The sequence below is a fragment of the Neoarius graeffei genome, chromosome 9 (assembly GCF_027579695.1).
Source record: "Neoarius graeffei isolate fNeoGra1 chromosome 9, fNeoGra1.pri, whole genome shotgun sequence".
Lineage (NCBI taxonomy): Eukaryota > Metazoa > Chordata > Actinopteri > Siluriformes > Ariidae > Neoarius > Neoarius graeffei.
Window position 1 is genome coordinate 67341169 of NC_083577.1, and position 27056 is coordinate 67368224.

A 27056-nucleotide genomic window follows, 5' to 3' on the forward strand; every position below is an offset into this window, starting at 1 on the left:
AAGAATTTTTCTCTTTGCAGTGTGTGTGGGGTGTTTTTTTTTTTTTTTTTTTTTTTTTCTTTCATGTCTATTAGAATTTTATGCTACTACCATGCAGTTCTCAGATCAGTGCGATCAGCAAACTGAGACTTTTTTTTTTTCCTTCCCTCTCATTCAAACTTTACTAGGTGACATTTTCTGTGTTCCCCGTGAAGTTTTTAGTGGCATTTCTTTGAGCTTAACTGTGCCTATCTTTCTCTTCTCAGGTGAATTTACTCAATTCCATCCATGATAACTTCCAACAGTGAGTGTCAATGGAATCCTGTCCATTTTACTAATCATTATGGAGAAGGGAAACATGGAGACACATGCCATCATTCAAAAACAAGTGTTTTGAATATTGTTAGCCATTTTATATATCCCTCATCAAAAAAGTCCTGTGCAGGGATTGGTCAAGGATGGCTCATGTGACACAAAATAGTTCCACCGTTGATTTAAGCAATGTATCTCGTGAGGTCAAAAAAAAAAAAAAGGATATGGTGCGAGTCATTCATGGTATATCCTGGATATACCATGAACTGACATCACAATTTCAAGCTTTATGGCCGACTCGATTCACAGCTGTGGCTCTGTGAGCATTTCTCTCTCGTGTGTGTGTGTAGATCTACGTATTATGCCTAACGAGACGGAGTTAGACCTCTAATAATTGTTTCAGGTTTATTTCTAGCTCTTTGTAGTTAAAAAAAAAAAAAGTGTTAAGTTTGGAATTTTTTTGATGAGGAATATAAATCAAATATAAACTCAACAAAAATAAAAACTTTACACTCGTTTCAAAGTCAATAATTTGAACATTTTGGAAAATAGGTTTGAAATAACGATTGTATTCAATTATCTTGTCATTAAAGATGCTATAGCATACAGATCATGTTTGTCATGGAATCGGTTCCACCGGAAATGCGACGACAATGTCCATGATCAAAAACTGTGAGTCACAACTTGATGCAGAGCAGAGCGCAAGCGATTTCGAATGGTTTGGGCAGTCACTCGACCTCCAAACAATTCATTCCCAGTGGATGTGGCAGTGACAAACCGATTATGCAAATGACGTAAGACAATCTGTCGGTCTTCTGCGTGTGACGTCACACGTGGTCGACCAGGACGGGGGCGGTCGGCTGTGGTGCCAGTTTTGATGGAGACGTGTCTGGAGATTATGGATGGTCTGTCGACTGCATCCCATAACCCTCGCAACGTCAGTGACGGATGTTCCCGTATTCAGCATGCCAATGGCACGTTCACGCTGAATGTTTGACAGTCGTGGCATTGCAAATTAACGAATAATTAACCATAAAACCTTGTTTTTCTGAGATGACACTCTACTCTGCTACCGTGAGATCAATTGCACGTGTATCAATAGGTCACGTCACTTGTGTCACGTGGAAACGTGATTTTAGCGTGCAGTGCTCTCGCTACATAGGCCCGACCAGTAGAATGAATGTGTGACGTAATGCCCTTGACAATACATTTAACCATAATCACAACAAGAACTCTTTCAAGAAAAGTTTCTAAACACTATTTGAAAAATAATGTGTGTCAAGTTTTTATTTTTGCTGAGTATACTATGCACTGAAAGGCACCGGTAATTATGGATTCTCTTCAGTGAAGAGAATCTGCTTCAGCTGCGCCCCTCAGAAAATAGTACTACGCCGGTCACCTCAGAGAATCCATAACTTCAACCGGAGCCTCTCAATGCAGGGTATATTTTTGATACACACGCACTTGTAAGTGACCATGTTACCTGTAATGTGGCGAAAACCTTGTGCGGATTTTATTTTTAACACAGTAAAAAGTGATGCTAGGATCTGTGTCCACTTGTAGATTTGTGGTGTGTGTGTGCATTTAGAGCCATGGCATCGTCAGGAGCTAAAGAGCAGTTCCTCAGGCAGATGGAGCAGATAGTGGAAGGAATTAAACAGAGTCGAATAAAGGTCAATGAGAGAAACTTTGTACTGCTTCAGATACGTGTGTATTAAAATCTGGTGAAATTTCTGACTTGTTCTTGGTGTTTTAATAATGTGGGGTGTTCTTTAAAAAACCCTCCTGTAGATGGAGAAGAAGAAACAGGAAAATAAGATGAGGAGAGACCAGCTTAATGACGAGTATCTGGAACTGCTGGATAAACAGAGACTCTACTTTAAGACTGTAAAAGACTTTAAAGAGGTGAGAACACTGCACTGCACTTTCTGTAAACTTTGTTTGGCAGTGAAATGCACATGACACCAGGGCCCTCATTTATTAACACTGTGTAGAGTTAGAAACCTTTTTTTTTAAATTCATGAAATGTCCTGAGGCACTCTTATGCACAAGCATTATGCAATTAAGGTTAATAAATATAAATTCATCTTCATGACTATGTTATAGATTTAGATGGAGGACCTGCTCTTAATTAATCCTATATGGTATTTAAACAACCCTTAAGTTTTCCTGTCATTAAGACATTATTTTAATAATGCCGTGGAGAAACAGACAGGGCGGCACGGTGGTGTAGTGGTTAGCGCTGTCGCCTCACAGCAAGAAGGTCCGGGTTCGAGCCCCGTGGCCGGCGAGGGCCTTTCTGTGTGGAGTTTGCATGTTCTCCCCGTGTCCGCGTGGGTTTTCTCCGGGTGCTCCGGTTTCCCCCACAGTCCAAAGACATGCAGGTTAGGTTAACTGGTGACTCTAAATTGACTGTAGGTGTGAATGTGAGTGTGAATGGTTGTCTGTGTCTGTGTCAGCCCTGCGATGACCTGGCGACTTGTCCAGGGTGTACCCCGCCTTTCGCCCGTAGTCAGCTGGGATAGGCTCCAGCTTGCCTGCGACCCTGTAGAACAGGATAAAGCGGCTAGAGATAATGAGATGAGAGAAACAGACAGATGGTTTCACAGAGCATGAAGGTTCTAGATTTGAACCTTCTGGCCGACTGGGGGCCTTTCTGCGTGTACCTCAAACAGTTCAAAGCCATGTGTATTAGGTCATCTGGCTACACTAAATTGCCCATAGGTGCGAGTGGTTATTTGTCTGTGTTAGCCTTGTTATAGATTGGTGACCCTGACTCATAAGTTGCATAGATAATGCATCTCATCTCATCATCTGTAGCCGCTTTATCCTGTTCTACAGGGTCGCAGGCAAGCTGGAGCCTATCCCAGCTGACTACGGGCGAAAGGCGGGGTACACCCTGGACAAGTCGCCAGGTCATCACAGGGCTGACACATAGACACAGACAACCATTCACACTCTCATTCACACCTACGGTCAATTTAGAGTCACCAGTTAACCTAACCTGCATGTCTTTGGACTGTGGGGGAAACCGGAGGAAACCCACGCGGACACGGGGAGAACATGCAAACTCCGCACAGAAAGGCCCTCGCCGGCCACGGGGCTCGAACCCGGACCTTCTTGCTGTGAGGCGACAGCGCTAACCACTACACCACCGTGCCGCCTAGATAATGCATGTTTAAATCAAATTGTAAGATATTTGATCAACGCTACACTATTGACTGAAATTTTGTACACATTTTACAAACACAGCCCAAGTACTTTTTTTGTGCAGTGTATTTATTAACAGGGAATGTTTAGTACAAAGTCACACATCACATTCACATTATCTCTAGCCGCTTTATCCTTCTATAGGGTCGCAGGCAAGCTGGAGCCTATCCCAGCTGACTACGGGCGAAAGGCGGGGTACACCCTGGACAAGTCGCCAGGTCATCACAGGGCTGACACATAGACACAGACAACCATTCACACTCTCATTCACACCTACGGTCAATTTAGAGTCACCAGTTAACCTAACCTGCATGTCTTTGGACTGTGGGGGAAACCGGAGGAAACCCACGCGGACACGGGGAGAACATGCAAACTCCGCACAGAAAGGCCCTCGCCGGCCACGGGGCTCGAACCCGGACCTTCTTGCTGTGAGGCGACAGCGCTAACCACTACACCACCGTGCCGCCTAGATAATGCATGTTTAAATCAAATTGTAAGATATTTGATCAACGCTACACTATTGACTGAAATTTTGTACACATTTTACAAACACAGCCCAAGTACTTTTTTTGTGCAGTGTATTTATTAACAGGGAATGTTTAGTACAAAGTAATATAGAATAATAAAACTTAAGCGTTTGTGAGAATATCGGCTTTGCTTCTGTTTTATAGGAGTGCCGTAAGAACGAAATGCTGCTGTCCAAGCTGAGAGCAAAGGGAGCATCCTGAAGATTTTACATGTTCCCCCATTGTTAGAACTGTGGATGGAGATATTTTATATATTTAAAAAAACAAAACGCACTAATATTCCAGGAGGAAGGGTGGTAATAGCATGCACTTCATGGGCCCAGAACTAGATTTGTAGTATCTAACCTGTATACATGTAGCTCAGTTGTGTTTTTTTTTTGGTAAAAATCCTATTGACCCATTTCTGAACAGAGGTCTCTTACAGTGCCGAGCATACTTGTACATCCGCTTTAACCCACTGAAAATTGTTTAAAACAACCCTAGTGGATCCCCCCCTTTGTTTGTTTTTTTTTAAGTAATGTTTAAATAAATCATGCATTTATCAGCAGCAGCTTAAATTCTTATTGAACTCCTGTTACATTTATAAACCTGAAGACAGCTGCTACCGTTACTGAACAATGACTTGTATAAAACGGCTTATTAAAAAGCATCATGGGGTTCTTGAATATTTCTTTAATTAAACCAATACAAAGAAGTCAGGAAAATTCATATACAGAGATTAAAAGGAGGTTCATACAAATCTAGCATTAGACTTTCCACGCAGTTATGTGACTAGAAATAGACTTAAATTCAGTCTTCCAACAGCTTCTCCGAATACACATACAAAATAAGTAGATCTATCCTAACGCATTAAGAGCTTGGGGGGGGGAGGAAGGGTCAAACTCAGCGGGAGAACTGTCTGCGGTCTCCCCTGCCCTTGTTAACATGTTTGAAGATCTTGGCCTTATGCACGTTCTTGGATTTTTGGTAGCCGAAGCCTCCACCTCCTCCCCTCTTCTGCAGCTTTACACCTTTACTGCTGTGGACATCTGAGAGGGACATGTTAAGGAATATCACAGAGTACTTAGGATTCTGAGCAGCATTAAAATATGCACTTAGAATTTAGAAAACAAAGTCAAGCTGTTTGCAGAACAGTCAACTTGATTAGCAGTCCTGTAACAGCTACACAAATGTGTAAAGTGCTCACATTAATAAGTACGCAGCACAGTAAAAAGACAATAGCCTAATGATGGATGAATCCGAATATGACTCTTTCTGCATTCACCTTTCCCCGTCATGGACCAAAGGACCAGCATGGCTATTGACACCATTAGCTCACTAGTGACCTATAACGTCAAGTCAATTTATTTGTATAGCACTTTTAACAGACATTGGCGCAAAGCAGGTTTACAGAAAAATAAAAAGACTTGGCTCATATGTCAAGTTTATTTATCCCTGTTAAGCAAGCCTAAGGTGATGGTGGCAAGGAAAAACTCCCTCAGATGACACGAGGCAGAAACCTTGAAGAGAACCCATGCTCATCTGGGTGATAACAGAGCGTGATTTATATATTTAAAAAAAAAAAATTCACACAACTTGCTTCTATAACTGTGTAACCAGCAAATTCCTTATAGATTTAGCATGAAGTCATTCATGAAAAGTTGATGTAATTTTTTTTCCCGTGTGCCTTGTTCATTTCATGATTCATGTTCTGTGTGATGAGGATAAAAACGTAAGAGCAAAATATTGAAAGGATACTGAGGTCAACATAAGGTGGTACTTTGAAGCCAAAGGACAGCGCCACTTGGGGGAGGTTGAGTGTCTGTACATTGTAGATCTGTTTGAGAGAGTGGGAATCGTACGCTCTCACGTAGGACTTGTAAGCCTCCTGAGCTGATTTATGCAGGTAGTAATTCTTCTCGATCAGCTTCTCCAACTGATATACACACACAACAGGACAGAGGACCATTAGCAATCCTGCTACTAGAGGTGATCAGTTTGCTATAATACTTTAGAGGAACTGGATAGACTCACCTGCGACTGAATATCTGAGATCTTACTCCAAGAGAATTCAAACTCACTCAATGGGACCTTCAGGAAAGAAAACAATGTAAAATGAGTACTCTGAGAGCACAATATCCCCCGCTACAAGATACTGCAATATACGCATTACTGTCCCAAGTTTTGTGAAACTCCTCCAAAAATTATGAGAGGAGTTGATTTCAGAAGGTGAGAACCCTTTCTGAGACAGAAGGACTGACTTCATAGCAAACCCACACATCTGAGAAGTAGTTACAGTCATCAGGATTAAAAATCTCCGAGTAAGATTATAATGCTACCTTGGCCTGTCTGAGGAACCGCAGGAAGCCGAGCTCTTCAGGTCTGAGGATGAGGAGGGCGTGGCCTCTGCCATTAACGCCTCGAGCAGTTCGACCTACACGGTGGATGTATTCCTGACAAAATGAATCCACAATGGCAAATTATCTTCCTGTGTATATTCAGAATTTCCAAAACAAAACGTGAATTGCTTGCCTGTAGCGTTTATACCTTAGGGTCGTCTGGTGGGTCGTACTGGACGATCCAGTCCACCTCAGGGATATCGAGTCCTCTGGCAGCAACATCCGTGCAGAGCAAAATGCCAGAGTCTGCATTACAGAACTGGAAAAATGTGGTGGTTCTCTTTGTCTGCTTCTGCTTGCCCTGTAAAGCCAAAAAAAGAACATTTCCACGTTCTCATACCTTGATGTTTTTATCCGAAAACAACTTGCAACTGAGCGGTTGAGGTAAAAGGTCTCACGCAGCCAAGAAAGGAAAAAGATTTCTGATTTGATTATAATTATTAAAAACACCCAAGTAAGGCTGAACCATAGCAGAGCATTTTTGGCGAGTATGATGCAGATGAGACTGACTGCCATTAATTTTAGTATCTGATGATCAGTAACTATTCTCCCAACACACACACACACAAAAAAAAAAGTGCACGCGCATGCTAATTTTTGGAAATCAAACACTTTCCTCACCCCATTGCCTGGCTTTTTTTTGGGGGGGGTTCCTAGGGAGGCATTTGATTTCCAGAAACAAGTGAAATGAAATGCAACAATAAATACCCTCCATGGACCTCGCGTTACCTTATAGATCATTTGCATTTTCCTTTAATTGTTCATCAACTGCAAACTCATTATGCAGAGTCTGGTAATAAAGAAGGGTGCTTAAATCGATATTGTAGTGTTTAGATAAGTTTACGTTCAACTAAAATACCACCCATGTTGGCTGACAAGTCACCAATTATATCTAAATAAATACTAATACACAGTGCTTTTCTTACACAAGTTGTTTCACAATTTAAAATGTAAATACAACAAAACACTGAAAATAGTCCTTGCTGATCACAGTCCCATTTCTGACCCCACAGCAGAGGTGGACAGTAACGAAGTACATTTACTTGAGTACTGTACTTAAAGCGTATACACAGAACTATGGCCTCACTTTCGTTTATAAATGCCTTGAGACTTCAAGAATGGCACAGGAATAGTTTTAAGCATTAAAGGTGTCATTGCATCGTTTTTTCATTAATTGTGCCGTGGTCTCTAGTATGAATGAATGAATGCCCTGAGAGCCGGTTTTGGTGAAAAAAAAAAAATGCTGTGGTGCTCCTGTTTCAGGCTGTTCTAGTTTGGTGGAGGAGTGGGTGGGGAGAGAACGACAGGATTTCAACTCTTACTCATGAATATTCATGACCTGTAAACATATCGCTTCTGATTGGCTAACAGCACTGTGACGCTCCCTCCAGTGGGTTATGGACGAGGCCATGACTACTAATTTTCGAAGTGATGCAAGTTCGTAGGGCTTTTTCTGATTCGCTCATTTTTCCGTCTATTTTCTTTCATAGGCTAATACAGGGAATGGGGGTAGAAGAACATTTTCACGTGCAGCATGCATATGCAACTCGGAGTGACCTATGGTATTTCAAAAAGAGCAAGTATTAAACGGTTTGTCGTGGAATGACACCTTTAACAATAAATCTAAGTAATTTTTATGATTAAAGTGATTTTATATAGGTAGTAGTCCGAGTGAATGACCTTGACATCCATAACGTCACAACAGGAAGTGTATCGGTCTCGTCGCCATTTCCGCTATACTAAAACGCAGAGCTGACTGCAACTCTGATCCTCCATTTTGAGCTAATTTATCGCCATGCCACGTAGATGTGTTTTTGGCCCGGACAGCAGCACGACAGAAGGTGGATTTACATTGCATTCATGGCCCAAGAATGTTCAAACTACAAAGATTTGGACGCGTTTTGTGAGTTGTTCACGGGCACATTGGGCAGCTATGAAGTGGTCTCTCCTCTGCTCTGTACATTTTACTGAAGACTTGTATGAAACTGCTGATCTGTTGAGGATCATTGGCTATAAGCCCGTATTGAAAGAGGGTGCAGCACCAACAATTAAAGAAAACTACAAGAAAAGGAAAGTGAGTTCAGTTGCACCAGTTGTTGCTAAAACCTGGGATGGGACGGAATATATCGCTCAGGCAGTGACCTCCCTGCAGTTGTTGCTAAAACCGGTGACATCCCGCTCCGTCCCGGGTTTTAGTAATTGCCTGAGCCCAGCAGTAATGGTGGAATACACAGTATGAAGAAAAGTGAATGAGTGGAGCAGCCGTCTCTTATTTCTAAACTGGATATTGCTGCCATCTCGCCCTTACGTCTAAGTGAATGAACGGAGAACTGAACAAACGGTTTCAAAAACAATCGGCCTTCAAGAAGTGAGAACACAGATAGGCAAGCTTAGACTCATTTGGATAAAAAAATTGTTTACCTGCATTTAGATTAATACATGTAATTGTGTGTTAAGTTACCGGTATAAGATTATTTAATTTGCTTCAGAATGTGATCGTCTCTGTTCATCTGATTATTTAATTAGCCTTTTACATTTTATCAGTGAAAATGCATGCATGTACATGTACGTTGCATAAGTTATAGCACCTATCCTGTTTTAATGAGAGTCAACCCACAATCAATGAAGTCAAATCAGTCTTAGTTGAGCAAGTCGGTAACTGTATTTCATACTTTCGCTATAAATGTTTATTTATATGACTTTGGTCTATAGCTGTCAAAGGCCTCGGCCTTAAAACCGGTTCCCGCTGTGACATCACGCGCTCAGGGCTGGCTGGTTCAGCGGGGCAGCTCCAATGCCAACTTTGTAGTCGATTTTAACTCTTAGTATCTGTACTGTACTCGAGTATTTTTTTGGGAAACTTATGATTTTAACTCCACTACATTTCTATCAAGGTCCTCGTTACTATGAAGCAGCTTTGAAAATGGATGTTTTTGGTTTTTTTTTCTTTTCTAAAATGTGATAGGCTGTCTGTCACCTGCGATTTAAAAAAAAAAAAAAAAATCAGTAAATCATTAGGGTCACGTCCATAGACTGCATAAAATCAAGCTCAATTTCTCCACAGCAGCATTTGAACATGATCAGTTGATGGCAGAATGGAAGGAGGCGGTTCTGGGGAATGCACGCACCCAGGGCCATAACTAGAACCCATGTTTCAGTTTTCAGAAAGGATTAAACATTCGTTTCGTTTTGTTTGCCTAAAATGAACCATATCACGGCCTACAAAAACTCAGCGTCCAACCTATGGAAGCATATTGAGGTACATAAACGTTTTATTTCAAGAGAAAGCTTGTAATGAAGTTGTCTGTGCTTTTAGAGCTAGCAATAACATTGCAATGCAGTCTGGTTAGTCAAATGATGTTCTATGGATTTGCCCGCCAAGTTGCCGTAGCCTTGTCCACGGCTAACATTAACGCGTAGCTAGTTAACTCGGACATTTAGTTAGCATGTAAAAACGGAGTTACGCTAATATGAATAACGTTAATTTATCTGAAGTCCTTTCAGAAATGTGTTTCAGCATTATCTTGCCAAATAAACAGAATGTAGAAATCTGTGATAAAAGGTGTTTATTCTACAGGTTCTACAAGCGAGTCAGTAAATCCAGTTGGTTGTTTCAGAGGCATTAGGTTTTGTAAGCGTTGTGGCAATAATACGATGAGTTGACAGAAAATGTACTTTTAATACTTAAAGTACTTTAGTACTTGCTTTTAAAAATACTTAAGTAAAAATGTGACTGGACAACTTTCACTTGTATTGAGTAACATTTGACCAGTGGGATCTGTATTTTGACTTCATTACTTAAGTTGGGTACTTTGTCCACCTCTGGACCACAGCTCCATCCTGGCACCAGTCACAAATGACAGGCTTAACATCAGTACTTCCTCATGAAGAAAATATCTACAACAGAGAGGCCCTCGAGGCAAACACAGCTCTAGCAGAGGTTATAGAAAGAGGAACGTGTTTCAAGCAGTGGCAGCTCAGTGGTTAAGGATTTGAGCAATGGGTTGTGTTCAAATCCTCAGCACAGGTCCTTCACCCCCAATTACATGGTTATAATCCGTCTCACTTAAGTAGCTTTTGATAAAAGTATAAAATTTATTTGGCGCAGCCTTTGTGCGTACAAGATCTGCAAAACGACTCACATGGATGGCCATAACCGGCAGGTCAATATAGTTGAGCAGCTCATAGTGATACTTCACAGACATGCAGGAGGAGAAAAACACCATCAGCTTCTTCTTGCGGTTCTTCTTCAGGAATGTAAAAAGCAGCAGGAAGCGCTTTTCTGATGGGCAAACCACATAGCCCTGGGGCAAAACACAAATCAAATCCAAATACATGAGTACAAAAAGCACAATTTTACCACAAAAACCTCCATACTACCAGCAAGAATGAAAACGTGCATCAGCTGGTATCATAATAGCAGAAAAATACAGATTTATACATACAGATGCGTGTAAATTTCTTTTATACAGTTGTTATAAAAAAGTGCATGTCCAATCCATATTATGTTACACATTATCTATCTAGTATGCTTGTGCAATACAGCAATATTATACTTAATTGATATTACACTGAAATGATATTCACTGACACGTTACAGGTCAAAAAATGTCAAACTAGCCCTGTGTCTGAAATCTCTCCCTACTCACTATATAGTGAGATCGCTGTTTTGTAGTGCTGTCCGAATGTATAGTGAGGATTATTTACACCCTATATAGTGCACTCAAAGTATCCCACAATGCATCATGAAAAGTAGTGTACAACCGATGGTCACTAACCAAGCAATATATCCCATCGTGCATTGCAGTTGCGCTGAAAGAAATCAAATCAAAAGCCTCAAATTTGATTTAATAAAAGGCAGCGGCAAAGAAGAAAGTATTCAGCCTTGATTTAAAAGAACTGAAAGATACAGACGACACCAAAGTACTTTGTACTGATTAATGTGGGAAATGCGCTCAGTATAATATGGATTTATCACAAAAACGCATGCATGCATTTATTATTTTGAAAACCCACGAGCCGACTGATCTGGCACATTTTAATAGGCCATTTGCAGGAATTGGTCACGTGTCAATTTTCCCCATAGCGACAAGCTAACTTAACATTCCTTGACAGCCATAAGAGTTTGACTGGCGATGCAAAGCAATCCATTTCTATAATAGCTGGTTTTTACCTTTTCTACTGTCTCTTTTTGACCCGAATTTTCGTGTGTACTTGGAAAAAGTTTGTGGTTTTAACTTCGGTCGTAAGTTAATCATTGGGGAATAAATCTGCTTCTTATCGGCTAAAAACACATCTACAGATATCTGTATTTATCTTCAAGAATCTTCACATATTAAGTGAATGATAAAAGGTAGAAAAGGAGAAATTATAAAAGTTATAAACATACCTGAGAAATCCGCCATTTCGCACGCGCATTTCTTTCGGCAGCGACCAACTTGAGTCCAAAAAACTCTTTTACGGCTAATGATCCACTTTAACTTACGACAGAAGTTAAAACGAGGGTTATGTATATAACCGCGGTTCTATGAGTTTCGGATGACCGCCAGAGGCGGTGCTTTCAGCACATGGATATCCATCACACGAACGTGCAGGTCGAGTAATAGTAACAACAAAGTCACGTGTGACCTGGGTGACGTCACCCCGTGACCCCGGCATAAAAGACCGGTAAACCCAGGAAGTGACCTCTTGGCAAATCTTCTCGTGTACACTCCGAGTGACTGCCAAGCTCTGGCGGTCATCCGAAACTCATAGAACCGCGGTTATATACATAACCCTCGTTCTATTTCGTTTCTACTGACCGCCAGAGGCGGTGCTTTCAGCACATGGATGACTAATACCAACCAGGTCATGAGGAGTGCCTACCCGTACCCAGTGCTGCTGCGACGGGCCTGGAATGACAGCCGTCGCCACAGGATTATGTGGGACGACATTAAGACGGTAAAACCTGGTGAAGGTGCAGCTGGAAGCCCAGGAGGCTGCGCTGCATATGTCTGAAAGGGGCACGCCCTTCAGTGATGCCCATGAGGCCACCACGCCCCGTGCAGAGTGCGCCCTGACAGCCGGAGGAATCGGGAAGCCACTGTGCCTGTAGGCATGTAATATGGCCTCGACTATCCACTTGGATAGCCTCTGCTTAGAGAGCGCCAGACCCCTCGTCGGTCCTGTGTGGCACAGAAACAGGGCGTCACTCCTACGGAAGCCCTCTGTACACGACACGTACACCCTGAGGGCGCGAACTGGGCACAAAAGTTCCGACCTCTCACCATGGCCCGCCTCGAACGCCGCAAGGCTAAGGGGCTGGTTGACGAAGGTAGCAGAGAGGGTCTTCGGGAGGAAAGAGGGGTTAGGCCACAGGGTGACCCCACTGTCGCCGGAGTGCCACTGCAGGCACTCCCCACTGACTGACAGCGCGTGTAGTTCCCCGATGCGCCTCGTCGATGTAATGGCCAGAAGAAAAGCAGTCTTCAGGGAGAGCCATGAAATGTCTGCCGTGAGCAGGGGCTCAGAACGGTGCGTCGCAGAGAGCCTGCAGCACCAATGAAGGTCCCATGTGGGTACCCGGCTCCGTCGGAGGGGTCTCAACCGGAGAGCACCCTTCAAGAAACGTGCCACCAAGGCGTGGGACCCCACGGTCCTTCCCCCAACTCTGGCATGCTGAGCAGAGATGGCAGCTGCATAGACCTTGATGGTGGCAGGGGTAAGACCCTTATCAAAGCAGAGACTGGCGGAACAGTCGAATGGTCGGCAGGGGGCAGCATGTAGGCTCCTCCCCCCGAGTTAAGCACCAGTTGGAGAAAAGCCTCCATCTGTTGGCATAGAGGGCATTGGTGGGGGGTGCCCGAGAGCTTGCAATGGTGTTGACCACTGCCGGCTCACAAGGACCTCGCAGGGGGTCCGGCCCTTCAGCGGCCATACCCAGAGCTGCAGACGGGCTGGATCCGGGTGCCAGATCTGCCCTCCCAGCTGTGATAGCAGGTCAGTCCTCACTGGCAGGCACCAGGGGTCGCCGTTCAGAAGTTGCAGCAACTTGGGAACCACACTCGGCCCGGCCACCGGGGGGGCGACAAGCAGCAGCCCGTGGTGGTCCATCGCAACCCTGTGTAGGGTTGGCACGATCAGCAGCAGAGGGGGGGAGGCATACAGCAGTTGCCTCGGCCAAGCATGCGCCAGCGCATCCTGGCCCAGGGGACTGGGGCCGTGGAGGCTGAACCACAGAGGGCAGTGTGTCGACTCCTGGCAGGCAAAGAGGTCCACCTCTGCCCTGCCAAAACGTTCCCAGATGGCGAGAACCACCGCTGGGTTGAGTCTCCATTCCCCGGGATCGGGGTCCTGGCGGGACAGCAGATCTGCTGCCCTGTTGGCAGTGCCTGGCAAGTACATGGCACGCAGGCTCAAGAGATGTCGATGGGCCCACCGCAGAAGTTGGCCAGCCACTTCCAAGCACTGGAGGGACTTTGTGCCTCCCTGGTGGTTGATGTAGTACACTACCGTAGCGTTGTCCGTCCGCACCAGAACGTGTCTGCCGGTCAGGCCTGGGAGGAAGTGCTGTAGGCCGAGGAACACAGCCCGTAGCTCCAGCACGTTGATGTGCTGCGCCCGTGCAGCACCGGGTGGAGGTGGAGACCGTTGAACCACCTCTGAAGCGGCGTAAGTCCAGAAGTCCCAGCGGGACCAGAGAGGAGGCTGCCGTAAGCATGCCCAGCAGGCGCTGAAAGGTCTTCAGGGCGAGTGACCTACCCCGTCCGAAGCGGCCAAGCAGTAGGCGGATGTTGTGGATCCTGGTCTGGGAGGGAGTTACCATCAACGACCTCGAATCCAGGTGCATGCCCAAGAAAGTCGTCTCCTGGCTGGGCACCAGCGAGCTCTTCTTGTAATTCACCCTGAGCCCCAGCTCTACGACATGCGAGAGCACAGTCGCGATGTTGGTGCGGGCCTGAGCTGCTGACCGTGAACAGACGAGCCAGTCGTCCAGGTAAGGCAGGACACGCAAACCCCTTGCCTGAAGTAGTGCCGATGCCACTGCCGCACACCCGGTGAACACACGGGGTGCCAGCGATATCCCAAAGGGCAGAACATTGAACTCGAAAACCTGGCCCTCGAAGGCAAACCGCAGGAACTGCCTGTGGTGTGGCACAATGGGAGCATGGAAGTAGGCGTCTTTCAGGTCGAAGGTGACAAACCAGTCGCCCGCCTGGATGTGGTGTAAGACATCCACTGTACGCAGCATGCGGAATCTCATGGTCCTCAAGTGGGAATTGAGGGACCTCAGGTCGAGGATCGGGCGGATACCGCCGTCCTTCGGAACCAGAAAATACCTGGAGTAGAACCCACCTTGCTGTCTCTGCCTGTCGACGGGAGAGACTGCTCCTTTCTCCAGGAGGGTGGCGATTTCCTGCCGGGGGACGAGGGACTTCCCTGGATGGCTCACGGTGGTGTGTTTGACCCCATGAAACGTGGTGGACGGCAGCAGAACTGGATGCGGTAACCCTCGGTGAGGGTCACCAGCACCCAGGGGTCAACGCTCTCCAGCTTTGGAGCTGTTCGCTGGAAAAGCGGCCGACCGCCGGCGCGCTGATGTCAGCGCCGTCCAGAGCGCCCCCGTCGGTCACCATGGGGGCGACGAGGAGCGGACTGGGTGTAGGGGGCGGCACCGCGGGTCCGGGAGGTGGTGGGGCGGCGAAAGTCATCAACCCGTCTGGTCTCCTGGCGGGTGCGTGGCCGAGACAGAGTCGGTGTGGGCCCCCTGAAGGACTGGGCAGCATTGCCCTGGTGGTGGGCCTGGCGGGGGCCAGCGAACTGCTGTTACGCCTAGATGACCTGGGCACTCCGATCCAGGGCTTGCTGAGTGGCTTCGCCAAACAGCTCCCCGGGGACAACAGGGAGAGAGTGCAGCACACACCGGTCGGGCTCTGCCAGAGGGGACTGTATCCGCCATATCTGCTGGCGGCCGAGGGTGAGATACGACATCAGCCAGCCCAGTTCCCGCGACGAGTAGGCAAAGGCCTGGAGCCGCGTCACACAGCTCCCGTGATGCCGCGCTCGTCCCCTCCAGCGTCTGGGGGTCCATGACACCTGGCTGGCAGAAGGGAACTTAAATAGGGTGAGAACGCTCCAAGTAAGTAGCCCAAAATAAACTATCAGGCGGAAATAAAAAATAAACGACCGGGCGAACACACCCGTGGTCGGGAATATTAACAAGGATGGCGCCGTGCGCTACAGAACTGATAAACAGCGGCGAGAAACACCGCTTTAATTTAAATGAATGAAAACCGCTTACCTGAGCGACAACAAACCGGCCTCCAGCAGCGAGGACACACCTCGGAGGGCTAGTCAGCTAACTCCACCGAGCGAGAGCGCTCAGCTTAACGGAGTAACAAACAATACGAATATAACACACAAGACAGCCGGCCCGTGAGCAGGCCGGAGACAAGGCTACACAAAACAAGCGGTTGATAATATTAACAAGGATAGGCACTGTGCGCCACAGAACTGATAAACAGCGGTGAGAAACACCGCTTTAATTTAAATGAATGAAAGCAGCTTCTCAATGTTGGGCATCTGCAGGAGGCCATAGGTAGGGGTGTCCTGCATTGCCGCCAGGGCCCTGCAGTCACTAGGGAGGTGGGAAGGCATCTAGGGTCCGCCCAACACCTCTGTAACTCCTCGATGTATGAGGCCGAGGGCGGAACAGACAACGAGGAAGGCTATGTGGGACCTCTGAAGAAAGCGCTCTGATGCTGGGCCACCAGGGCGTGTCCAACCCCAGACGGGCCAATGCAGCCCTCAGCGTTGGCTGGATGGATGAGCATCCGCCTTCCGATGCTGCCACGGTGCCATGGCTGGTGGCCTGGGAACCGGCCGGAGAGGTGGAGCCGTGACCATCGGACCCACCGCAGTCAAAGCTCTCCGAAGCCCGGATCGACAGTTCATCCAGGCCGCGTGCATCAACGGCCGGTGACAGAAGCGGTGGTGATTGTGAACAGTCGGGCTGCCAGGCAGAAGGGGTGGCTGCGGGAACACTGCCCCCTGTGGCGGAGGCTGAAGATTCGCCAGCAGGGCCTTCATCTCCTCCAGCTCGGTGGACATCACCTCCACCTTCTGAGCCAAATCGCCCGAGCGCTTCTTTTTCGCCTTAGAAGCGAAGACGTGTGGGGGAGCCCACAGCGCTTGCTGGGCCCCGCTGCTGCAGCCGACACCGTGTCCTGTCCCCCCGAGGCCCGGGGGATGTCAGACGGAGAATCCAGCCGAGCCAGCCTGGCGGTCCGCGCAGCCACGCTCAGGCACATGCAGTCTGCGCAGGCCATGTCCGTCAGCCCCTGCCGCAGGTGATCAATACCCAGGCATGAGGGGCACTCGCGGTGGCCGTCCTCCGGTTCGAGGGGGACCGGCAGTTGGCGCAGCGAGAGAAGAGGTCCATGACGCCTGGCTGGCAGAAGGGAACTTAAAAAATAGGGCGAGAACACCCCAAGTAAGCAGCCCAAAATAAACAATCAGGCGGTAATGAAAAACGACCGGGCGAACACACCCGTGGTCGGGAATATTAACAAGGATAGGCGCCGTGCGCCACAGCACTGATAAGCAGCGGCGAGAAACACCGTTTTAATTTAGATGAATGAAAACCGCTTACCTGGGCGACAACAAGCCCGCCTCCAGCGGCGAGGACACCGCCCCGGAGGGCTAGTCAGCTAACTCCACCGAGCGAGAGCGCTCAGCTTAACGGAGTAACAATACGAATACAACCCACAAAACCGCCGGCCTGTGAGCAGGCCGGAGACAAGGCTACACAAAATAAGGCGGTTAATAATATTAACAAAGATAGGCGCAGTGCGCCACAGAACTGATAAACAGCGGCGAGGAACACCGCTTTAAATTAAATAAATGAAAACCGCTTACCTGAATGAGGACAAGCCGGCCTCCAGCGGTGAGGATGCCGCCCCGGAGGACTAATCAGCTAACTCCACCGAGCGAGAGCGCTCAGCTTAACGGAGTAACAAACAATACAACACACAAGACCGCCGGCCTGTGAGCAGGCCGGAGACAAGGCTACACAAAATAAGGACAAGAAGAAAAGAGTTGGTGGACTTAGCGCAGTTTCTTGGAGGATGCATAAGCACAGCCCCAACCCTACGGGTAACGAAACTACCACAGCGCTTTGTCCAAATTTCAATCCAACTCGCAACCTGCAAACGCGAGAAGATGTAAGAGGTCACTTCCTGGGTTTACCGGTCTTTTATGCCGGGGTCACGGGGTGACGTCACCCAGGTCACACGTGACTTTGTTGTTACTATTACTCGACCTGCACGTTCGTGTGATGGATATCCATGTGCTGAAAGCACCGCCTCTGGCGGTCAGTAGAAACGAAATAGAACCACAAAACTTTTTCCAAGTACACACGAAAATTAGGGTAAAAAAAAAAAAAAAGACTGTAGAAAAGGTAAAAACCAACTATTATAGAAATGGATTGCTTCGCATCGCCAGTCAAACTCTTATGGTTGTCAAGGAACGTCGTTAGCTTGCCCACCACGGGCTTGTTGCTATGGTGAAAATTGACACGTGACCAATTCCTGCAAATGGCCCATTGTGCGACAGTAATGACGTAAATAACAGCGCGATAGAGTAGTGTCCGAAAGTGTTTTCATTCTTACCAATGAGCTCACTGTATAGTCCTCTATATAGTAATTCCCTATATAGGGAGTAGTGAACGAGTGAGCGATTTTGGACACAGGGATATTATTATTTATTTATTTTTGGACCCAAGTTAAAATTTAACCTAGTTCATAATTTCCAACCTAGGTCAAATTTTGGATTATTATTCTTAAAAGGGATTTATCACTTCTTTTGTCTCTCTTTCTTCCATCCACTTCCTCTCTGTCTACACCTACCTAGTATTTCATCTTGTCTGTATTTTGCTGTGTTCACACTTATAACGGTACGAAAGTGGTATAACTGTATCGATACAAAGTATACCGGTACAGTTTAGTGCATCTGTCCCCACTAGCGAGAAATGTTTGCGGTTTTCTTTCACGGTAGTTGAAATGCGCGTGCGCGAAATGTTTCCGTGGTTACCGAGTAACTTCCTTCTGAGAATATATGGCATCCGTTATTTCGAGATCTCGAGAAAACAAAATTATTTCATGATCTCAGCTGGATCACTGTATCTCCGTCGGGAGAGACGAAGCCGGGCCAGTCTTCTGCGGAGGTGCCGCGGACTAATTTTGAAATTATCCCTTATTAAAAGACTTAATGCAATCTCTCCCTGTGTCAACCCCTGATCAAAATATTGCCTTATTAGGCGATCGATTATTCCAGACATTCTAATGACCAAAGTTGCGTCTATACAGAATGAGAAATAGCCCCAAAGTCAGCATATCACAAGTCTCTTGGCGCACCTGAATGAACCATTTCTCAGCTGTTTACTCGAGATCATGAAATAATTGTTTTGTTTTCTTGAGATCTTGAAATAACGGTTTTGTTTTCTCGAGATCCTGAATTAATTATGTCGTTATCTCGGGATGACAAGGTGAAAAAAAAAAAAAAGGATTATATGAAGGGCCTCTCTCGGCTTCCGTACGGATGAAACAACGTGTGCGCGCTTTTTGTTGTCAGTGTACAGTCTGTATTTCTGGTGGTCATTTATTCAGTCGAATCGTATAAAACGTGCGAGGCAGTTGAGAAAGAAACAAACGAATCTCCGTTCTTCACTATTTTATTCAGCGAAGACATCGATTGAGGTGTGTGACTTTGCGCATTATATTTGTATCGATACAGAGCCGCTTCATCTGTCCACACTACAGTGAAGCGCTACAGTACCGATACTGTACCAGTACGAAACCCATACATTTGTGGGTTTCGTACCAATAGTTATACCGCTACAGTACCGGTATAGTTGCTAGTGTGGACAGGTGTTGCGGTACGAAAGTAGTTTCGTATCGGTACAAAATCCCTAGTGTGGATAGGGTATTGGTCTACCTAATTAGCATTTGTTTTGCATACTCAACAGGCATTTGAACTCGGAACCTTCTGATTTTTAATCCAACACCTCAAACCACTCGACCAGTGACCACTGCGATAGAAGGCATTACATATATTTTGAATTTATTAAGGAGTCCAGTCTTATTACATCATCAAGTAGTTTAAATACAAAGTCTTCCCATGTCCTAACCCCAAGGTACTTTTTGTATTTTATAATAAAACGGAGTACCTTGGGGTTAGGACGTGTGAAAACTTTGTATTTTTATAATAAAACATACCCTGTGTCCGAAATCACTCACTCGTTCACTGCTCCCTACTCACTATATCGTAAGCTCATTGGAAAAATGAAAAACACTTTCAGACACTACTGTTACTTACGTCATTACTGTTGCACAATTAAAATGTGCCAGATCAATCGGCTGGTGGGTTTTCAAAATAATGTATTTATTACTGAGCGTATTTCCCGCATTAATAAATACAAAGTACTTTGTGTCTGCTGCCTATTTCAGTTCTTTTAAAACCAAGGCTGAATACTTTCTTCTTTGCCGCTGCCTTTTATTAAATCAAATGTTAGGCTTTTGATTAATTCCTCGCTCTGCACTGTAACTTTTATTCTTGTATTTTATCCGTCTTATTCTATTTTAGCTTGTTTCTATTCTATTACTATTTTTAATTGTACTTGAATATCTGTTTATAATGTGTTATAAACACAGATTTATATCTGTATATATCGTTACCCTGAAAGCCCCACCCCCTTCATGTTCCTGTCTTTTTTAGGTCATCGGTTCTGGACGGTTACATCATTAATCACGATATCTTAAAATGAAAGTCACAAGCCTACAACTGTGGTGCAGATGCTGCTATTGTCAGTAAAAAATTTAAACTGTGACACTTGTTAGACGAAAGGACAACGTCTAATACATAAACGGCACTAATAAATACTGCACTGCATTCCTGAACAAGCCCCTTCTCAGAAAAGCTAGTTTACCTGCTCCAGTCCTTCCACAGTGGCTGTATCTTTGTTATCGTCCACTCCCACATACAGAGGCTCTTTCTTCAAAGAGATTCGTGCCAGATCTTCCACCTTCCTCGTCTGTGTAGCTGAGAACAGCATGGTCTGTCTCTTCTCTAAGCAATGAAAATTACAGAAGTATAAAAGAACTCCATGATGATGTCAAGCTCTGAATCAATGATCAAGGCTCGTTAGAGGCACCTTGGTTTTGAATGCTGAAATCTATTAACTAAAGCAAGAGGCTCTTACTTGGCAGCAGTTTGATGATCTGTTTAAGTTCTTCCTCGAATCCAACCTCAAGAATTCTATCGGCTTCATCAATAATCAGACACTGCAGGTTTTTGTACATGAAGCCAGGAGTGTTCTACAGCGAGGAAGACACAAACAGGCAGGGAGAGTGAACACAAAACCAGACCACGTATCCTCTGGGGCTCCAGGTCGGCATTCTGCGTGTTTACTAAAGTATTTATTTGACGTGCAAAATTTCTGAAGAAGATGAAAGGTTATAAATACTGGTGCAACATTTAAAGTGACAAATTTGGAAACGTATTAAGAACAAATGTTAAAACGCTGCTCTAACCTGTAGATGGTCGAGCAGTCTTCCAGGGGTGGCTACCAGGATGCTGACTCCATTACCAAGCTTCTGGGCTTCTGCTGAGCGGTTACTGCCGCCCATAATAAGACCATATGTGTGCACGTGATGAGTCATCAACTCTTTCAGTACTCCGTACGTCTGCATGGCCAACTCGCGTGTTGGAGACAAAATCACCACCCCAGTACCTGTGTGTGTGGGGTGGGGAATATTACAAGACACCTTCATTTAGAGCCAATTTCAAAACCAGTGAAGAAAACAAAGCATCTGGAAAGCTACCAACCCCTTGCTTCATCTCTACCTAAAGAGTGCAGTGCTGTAGTCTGTCCAGATATCTCACTTCCTCATCAATACTGCTGCACTCAGTCAAAGCCATTATGCTGAATATCTTCAAGACTGCTAACAGAGCTTCCTGCTGGCCACGCCCCCTCAAACTTTGATTCCAACGTTTTCTCCCTTTTGGACCAACAGGTTCTTGAACCAGTTCCGTTCAGGATTCTTTGAATCTTGGCACCGGCTCACGTTTTCACCAATTTTGAACCGTAATCAAGGATGTGTCATGAACGGAAGGTGTTTGTACAATTCACATCAGGAGTAAACGGTAGTAGCAAGACGGCGGTACCCATTGATTACCTGCGAGCTTTTGTTCTGTCATTGCATACATTTGTTTTTAGTCCATTTTTTTCTGAAGATGTATCCTTTTCTGTTGTGTTTGCCAGTGCTGCGCTCCGCTTCCTCTCGAAACGAAAGAACGACACTCCCACTGAGGTCACAGTTCACACTGGACAAACCAGCTATATTTTGGTTCCAGCTGGGAACCAGCTTTGCAGGTTCCGAGCCAATTTATTTTTGCTCTGAACGGTTCCGAATTTGAAGCACAAACAAGAACAGAACCCGTTCCCTGTTGGTCGAAAAGGAGTATAACTGTACACTGGATTTCTCATTAATATGACACTGAACTACTTTGGAAAAAATGTGAATGAGCGGAAAAAATAGCTTATTCTTCTGTATTTAGGAGGTAACAAGATTTACCTTTATTCTCCATGTTTATGGGAAATTCTTCTATTAAATGCTATTGTAACTGGTCTAGTGATGTCCATTATGACGTCAATCACTACTTTCTCACAGGAATAACATCATACACAAACACTGCTGATACAACCAACCAATTAGCACCAGAAATCACCAAGCACAAATACTGCAATATGGACACATTTAGTGAGTTTTAGGGTGAACTTTTCTTTTAAGGGGTACTCCTGAATACTTGGACACTGCCTCATACAGTGTTTGCGCATGTGTGTTAGGGATGGCGAAAACTAAAAAAAATCTTGACCGACCACCGAGCCTCATTAGCCGGTTAAAGTCGAATAACCTATGAGTTTAACAGGGATGCAAACGGCGAGCCTTTTGGCGGATGCCGCCTTTTTCACGGCTGAATCGTGCAGATCTGATTTTTTTTGGGGGGGGCGTTGGAGTGTCTGAATAATTTCAACGGCATTTGCTTATTTAGTAATTTTAATACAGAATTTACTCTGATGAAATTATTCAGACACTCTAACGCCCCCCCCCTTAAAAAAAAATCGGATCTGCACAATTCAGCCGTGAAAAAGTCGGCATTTGTGCCTTTAGTTTGTGTGGAGAGATATGATCTGCAATAACATGCATTGTTGGCTATAGACCAAAACATACTTTCAGAATGCACTGGCCAAGGCAGGACTAAACTCGATGTGCCTTCTAATAATAATTAAAAAAAAAAACAGAATAGTAATTTGTAAGCTAAAAAGCCTGTGTCTACACTTTTCTCTCGCCGAGTGGCAGCCGTTTTCAACTGGGGCGGGAGGGCGGGACATGACTGGATGGGTGTTTCTGATTTGTCAGCTGTCTTCAACTGGGGCGGGAGGGCGGGACATGACTGAATGGGTGTTTCTGATTTGTCAGCTGTTGTCCTTACACCGCATGGCACGCCCCAAGCGTTTACAAACACAGAATTCCAGGTTCTCCGCTCCAAAATTGGCAGCTTCAAAACGATTGATTTTTTTTTTTTTTACCGACAACCAAAAAAAAATTAACCGGTTGACGCTGATTCGGTCAACCACCGGTCAAACGGTCATCGGTTAACATCCCTAGTGTGTGTGTGTACACTCACCATTTCTGGGCATGAACTTGAGTTTATAGATGAGTTCAATAGCAGGAATGAGGAAAGCCAGAGTTTTCCCACTGCCAGTTTTAGCAGCTGCAAGAACGTCTCTGTATAGACACAAACTGCTTAATGAGATGCCTGCACTGTACCACATCATCTCATAAGATGCATAAAACATAGAAAAAAATACTTATGTAATTACAGCAAGGCTGGTCAATTAGTTAGCAGGAAGACCATGAGGAAAATTAGCCTCGTCTTTTTGTAATGAAGGTGTGATGCAGTGGTGTAAGCTCACCTTCCCTCCAGTAGGGGGCGAATGGTTTTGTGCTGAATCTCAGTCATGTCCTCAAAGCCCATGTCTTTAACGCCTTTGAGTGTGTGTTCACTCACAAGCTCGGACAGTGATGCAAATGACTTATCCTCAAACGCTCCTGAGGAAAAAAGGGAAAAAATAGCATAAAAAACACACACAAACACAGCAACATAATGTCAGGCATCCAAACGTCTTACACACAGACTCAAGGACATTCTTCCTCACCTGTCAATCCAGACGGAAGCTCTGGTCCATCACACTCCTCGTCCTCATTATCTCCATCTTTCTCACCATCACATTCTTCATCCTGAAATACCCCTTTTGCACCCTCTTGTTCCTCGCCTCTCTCAGAGAGCTCAGTCCCATCGCCCTCACTACTGTTCTGTTTGGCCTTTTTCACAGCTAGAAAATACATTATTCATCATCAATTACCAATTAATACATTTCCACTAATACCGGAAATCAAGAAACCACATTTTATCTTCAATACAGGAGATTAAGGCACTTTATCTAATCATTTGTCTGTCTTTTTTTTTTGAAGTTACAGTAGTAACAGATACGAGTGTGTACGGTGCTGCTATGAGCACATCTGACACAGCCCAAAGTGAAGTGGATTATTTCCTCAAAACGGCCAGGTCCGAAGTGCGTTATTCCGTTTGTACCATAGCGATTTTCCAATGATTAAAAATTTTTCATTTATGAAGAAATGACACTTTAAAAAAAAAAGAACTGAAGGCAAATTTATCAAAATTCAATTTCTCTCATTTTATTAAATATAAGAATGCATTTCTGATAGCTATTTTGTCACTGCTATAGCAAGTTATGAGTGTTTGAAATACACTCTGTAATATCAGTCCATATGTCAAAGCAGTAGCCGTAAACAAGATTCGCTGAGACCTGTGCGAGACATCGTAGGACGGAAGTAAAACGTACAGCAGAAATCAAAGTGACCGACATCTGCCAACGTTGTCAAAAGACGCGCGCGCCCTCTTTCGAATGCTGACGTAATCAAGCCAGATGTTTTCCCTGTGTCCGAAATCGCTCCCTGCTCACTATATAGGACACTATATAATGGGGACGCCATTTTGTAGTGCTGTCCGAAACCTTAGTGAGGATTATGTGGGAAATGCACTCAGTATAATATGTATTTATCACAAAAATACATGCATGTATTTATTATTTTGAAAACCCACCAGCCGCCTGATCTGGCATGTTTTAATCGTGCGACAGTAATGACGTAAATACCAGTGTGATGGACTAGTCCTTATCCTGTCGTCTTTCCAACTCTTCTCTACTCCACGGTGGTTCGAAGTCGTATGGAATAATCTCATCACTGATGAAGCTGGCAAATCTTGAAATTAATCTAAATTGGAATGATCAGTACTCCAGCCGTGCATCAGAAGTACAGGCTGTATTATGTGACCCTAATGCCGCTTTTCCACTACAAACGCGGCTGAGTCGGGCTGAGCCGTGCCGTGCCGAGTCGGGCTGAGTGGGGCTGTTGGAGTTGCATTTCGACTACAACCGCGCTGAACCGTGCTGGCTGGAAGTGGGTGGACACATTGGGTGGAGTTAGCGAAAGTGGGTGGACGTCAGGTGATGTCGTTAGGTGGCGCAAACAGTGACATCAGTGATCTTTTAAGCGGTAGTCTCACGACCCGGATAGTAAACAATAAACATGGAGGACATGGAGTTGTTAGTGTTGCTGGTCTTGGTGCTGTGGCTTGTTGTCACCGACAACGCCAACAGATACTGGCAAGCGCGTATAGATGAGGCGAGGTGCATAAGGCTTCATAATTCTCGTAATTCTCCTTCCGGGTTTACGGTGTTTACAGATCCCAGCGTGCTCGCGGGGCGTGTGTGGGCATGTGAGGACACTCCTCCTCACCAATCAGTGCACAGGGGAGTGTCTCCTCACGCCCCTATCCCCACTCGGCTTGGTTTGGCTCGCTTCAGCCCTACTCCAAAACCGTGCGAGTTTTGGGGGCTGAGCAGGGCTGAAGCGAGCTGAGTCGTGCTGTTCTTAGATAGTCGAAACGCGAGCCGTGTCGGGCTGAAGCGAGCTGAAAAAGGGTAGTGGAAAAGGGCCATAAGAAACACTCACAAAGGTTGTTGGGATCTCTGGCTTCATTTAGTTTGCGCTTTTTCTTCTTCTTGCTGCTGTTGTGTGTACCGCTGTGCTCTTGAGCAGAATCACTTTTCTGCTTTTCATCTGCCATCTCCTGCTCTGTGTCTGCAGCTGGAGTGTCTCCAGTCGTCTCTCCATCACAATCCTCACTTACTACTTTCAACTCTATCAGATAACAAGAGAAAACAGGAATTAATACCTTGCAGAGACTGACTCCAAATGACAATAAAAGTCTAGGTGGAAACTTATCAGCATCCAAATACCAAGAGAAAGTCAAAGGGTTATCATCATGTTTAAACTTTAAGAGCTCACACTACTAAACACTGAACTAGCTACACTCCAATACAACGGTGGAGAATGTTAACTAGGCAAGTTAGCAATAAACAAATATTAACTTGCTAGTTGAAGCAAATGTGTGTCAAAATCAGTTTAACAGGCGCTAACTCGATGACTTCGGGTCAAATCTCAAATTCTGCAAAAAAAATACCAAAACGCCTGTGTATCCAGGCTAATACTCTTTCTATGCTAGCTAAGCTAACCATCCAGCTAGTGTGTAAATACAAACTCACCATCAACCCCAAACTCAAATAAACCAACTTAAACATTACCGCTTTCTTCTTCTTCTTCCCTTTGCTTTTGTCTCAGCTTGCGTTCTTTATTCTTTACATTTCTTTTCTCAATTTTCTTCCGAAGAAGCTTCATCTGAAGATCCGCCATGTCTGCATGTAGACACACACGTGTGAGTGACTGAGGTCCTTCAGTACACACTCCTACTGCTCTGTTTTCCCCACCCGTATTCCAACATATGTGACCTCGTAGTGCCTGAGTGAAAATAAATCAGGACCCTGTCTGCCTGAATTAAATTATTTCTCTGGACAATCAGGAGATGAAAGTACTGCTACACCTCTGAGCTCTAAAACCAAAACCTCAAACAAACAAAACAAAAAAAACCTAACTCCAACTCTAAACAAAATTAATGTAATCTTACTGCTGCAAAAGTAACGGAAGGGGAACAGCAGTTAAAAATAAATCATTTACTTATCTATGTATCTACACACACACACACACACACATACATACATACACACACACGTATGTGTGTGTGTAGATACATAGGTAAGTCACCTCACAGCAAGAAGGTCTGGGTTCGAGCCCCGTGGCCGGCGAGGGCCTTTCTGTGTGGAGTTTGCATGTTCTCCCTGTGTCCGCGTGGGTTTCCCCCACAGTCCAAAGACATGCAGGTTAGGTTAACTGGTGACTCTAAATTGACCGTAGATGTGAATGGTTGTCTGTGTGTCAGCCCTGTGATGACCTGGCGACTTGTCCAGGGTGTACCCCGCCTTTCACCCATAGTCAGCTGGGATAGGCTCCAGCTTGCCTGTGACCCTGTAGAACAGGATAAAGCGGCTAGAGATGATGAGATGAGATGAGAGTACTGTGCAAAAGTCTTAGGCACATCCAATGCTATAGAGCAAAGGTGCCTTCATCAT

General features: G+C 45.3%; 2 protein-coding genes across 3 annotated transcripts in view; one reads left to right on the forward strand and one right to left on the reverse strand.

Annotated features, from left to right (window-relative positions):
• ccdc93 (coiled-coil domain containing 93) overlaps positions 1 to 4575 on the forward strand; it is a 36007-nt gene extending 31432 nt beyond the window's left edge. The window contains exons 20-23 of one of the 2 annotated variants that reach the window (XM_060930140.1): positions 246 to 283; positions 1880 to 1964; positions 2083 to 2196; positions 4173 to 4575. In XM_060930140.1, coding sequence (XP_060786123.1) covers positions 246 to 283; positions 1880 to 1964; positions 2083 to 2196; positions 4173 to 4229 — 294 coding nt within the window. In that variant the 3' untranslated portion in view covers positions 4230 to 4575. Of the gene's footprint in view, positions 1 to 245; positions 284 to 1854; positions 1965 to 2082; positions 2197 to 4172 lie in introns of those variants that run through there. The other variant, XM_060930141.1, reaches the window with a different exon arrangement.
• A 110-nt stretch (positions 4576 to 4685) lies between these two features.
• ddx18 (DEAD (Asp-Glu-Ala-Asp) box polypeptide 18) lies at positions 4686 to 26318 on the reverse strand. The gene is made up of 14 exons (XM_060930139.1): positions 26175 to 26318; positions 25543 to 25731; positions 23664 to 23840; positions 23421 to 23556; positions 23132 to 23232; positions 20974 to 21173; positions 20643 to 20757; positions 20370 to 20509; positions 10549 to 10710; positions 6555 to 6707; positions 6347 to 6460; positions 6042 to 6098; positions 5766 to 5943; positions 4686 to 5056 (listed from the first exon to the last, which is right to left on the reverse strand). Exons 1-14 carry the CDS (start codon positions 26281 to 26283, stop codon positions 4911 to 4913), a joined length of 1977 nt encoding a protein of 658 aa, XP_060786122.1. The 5' UTR covers positions 26284 to 26318; the 3' UTR covers positions 4686 to 4910.
• Between the last annotated feature and the right edge of the window lie 738 nt (positions 26319 to 27056).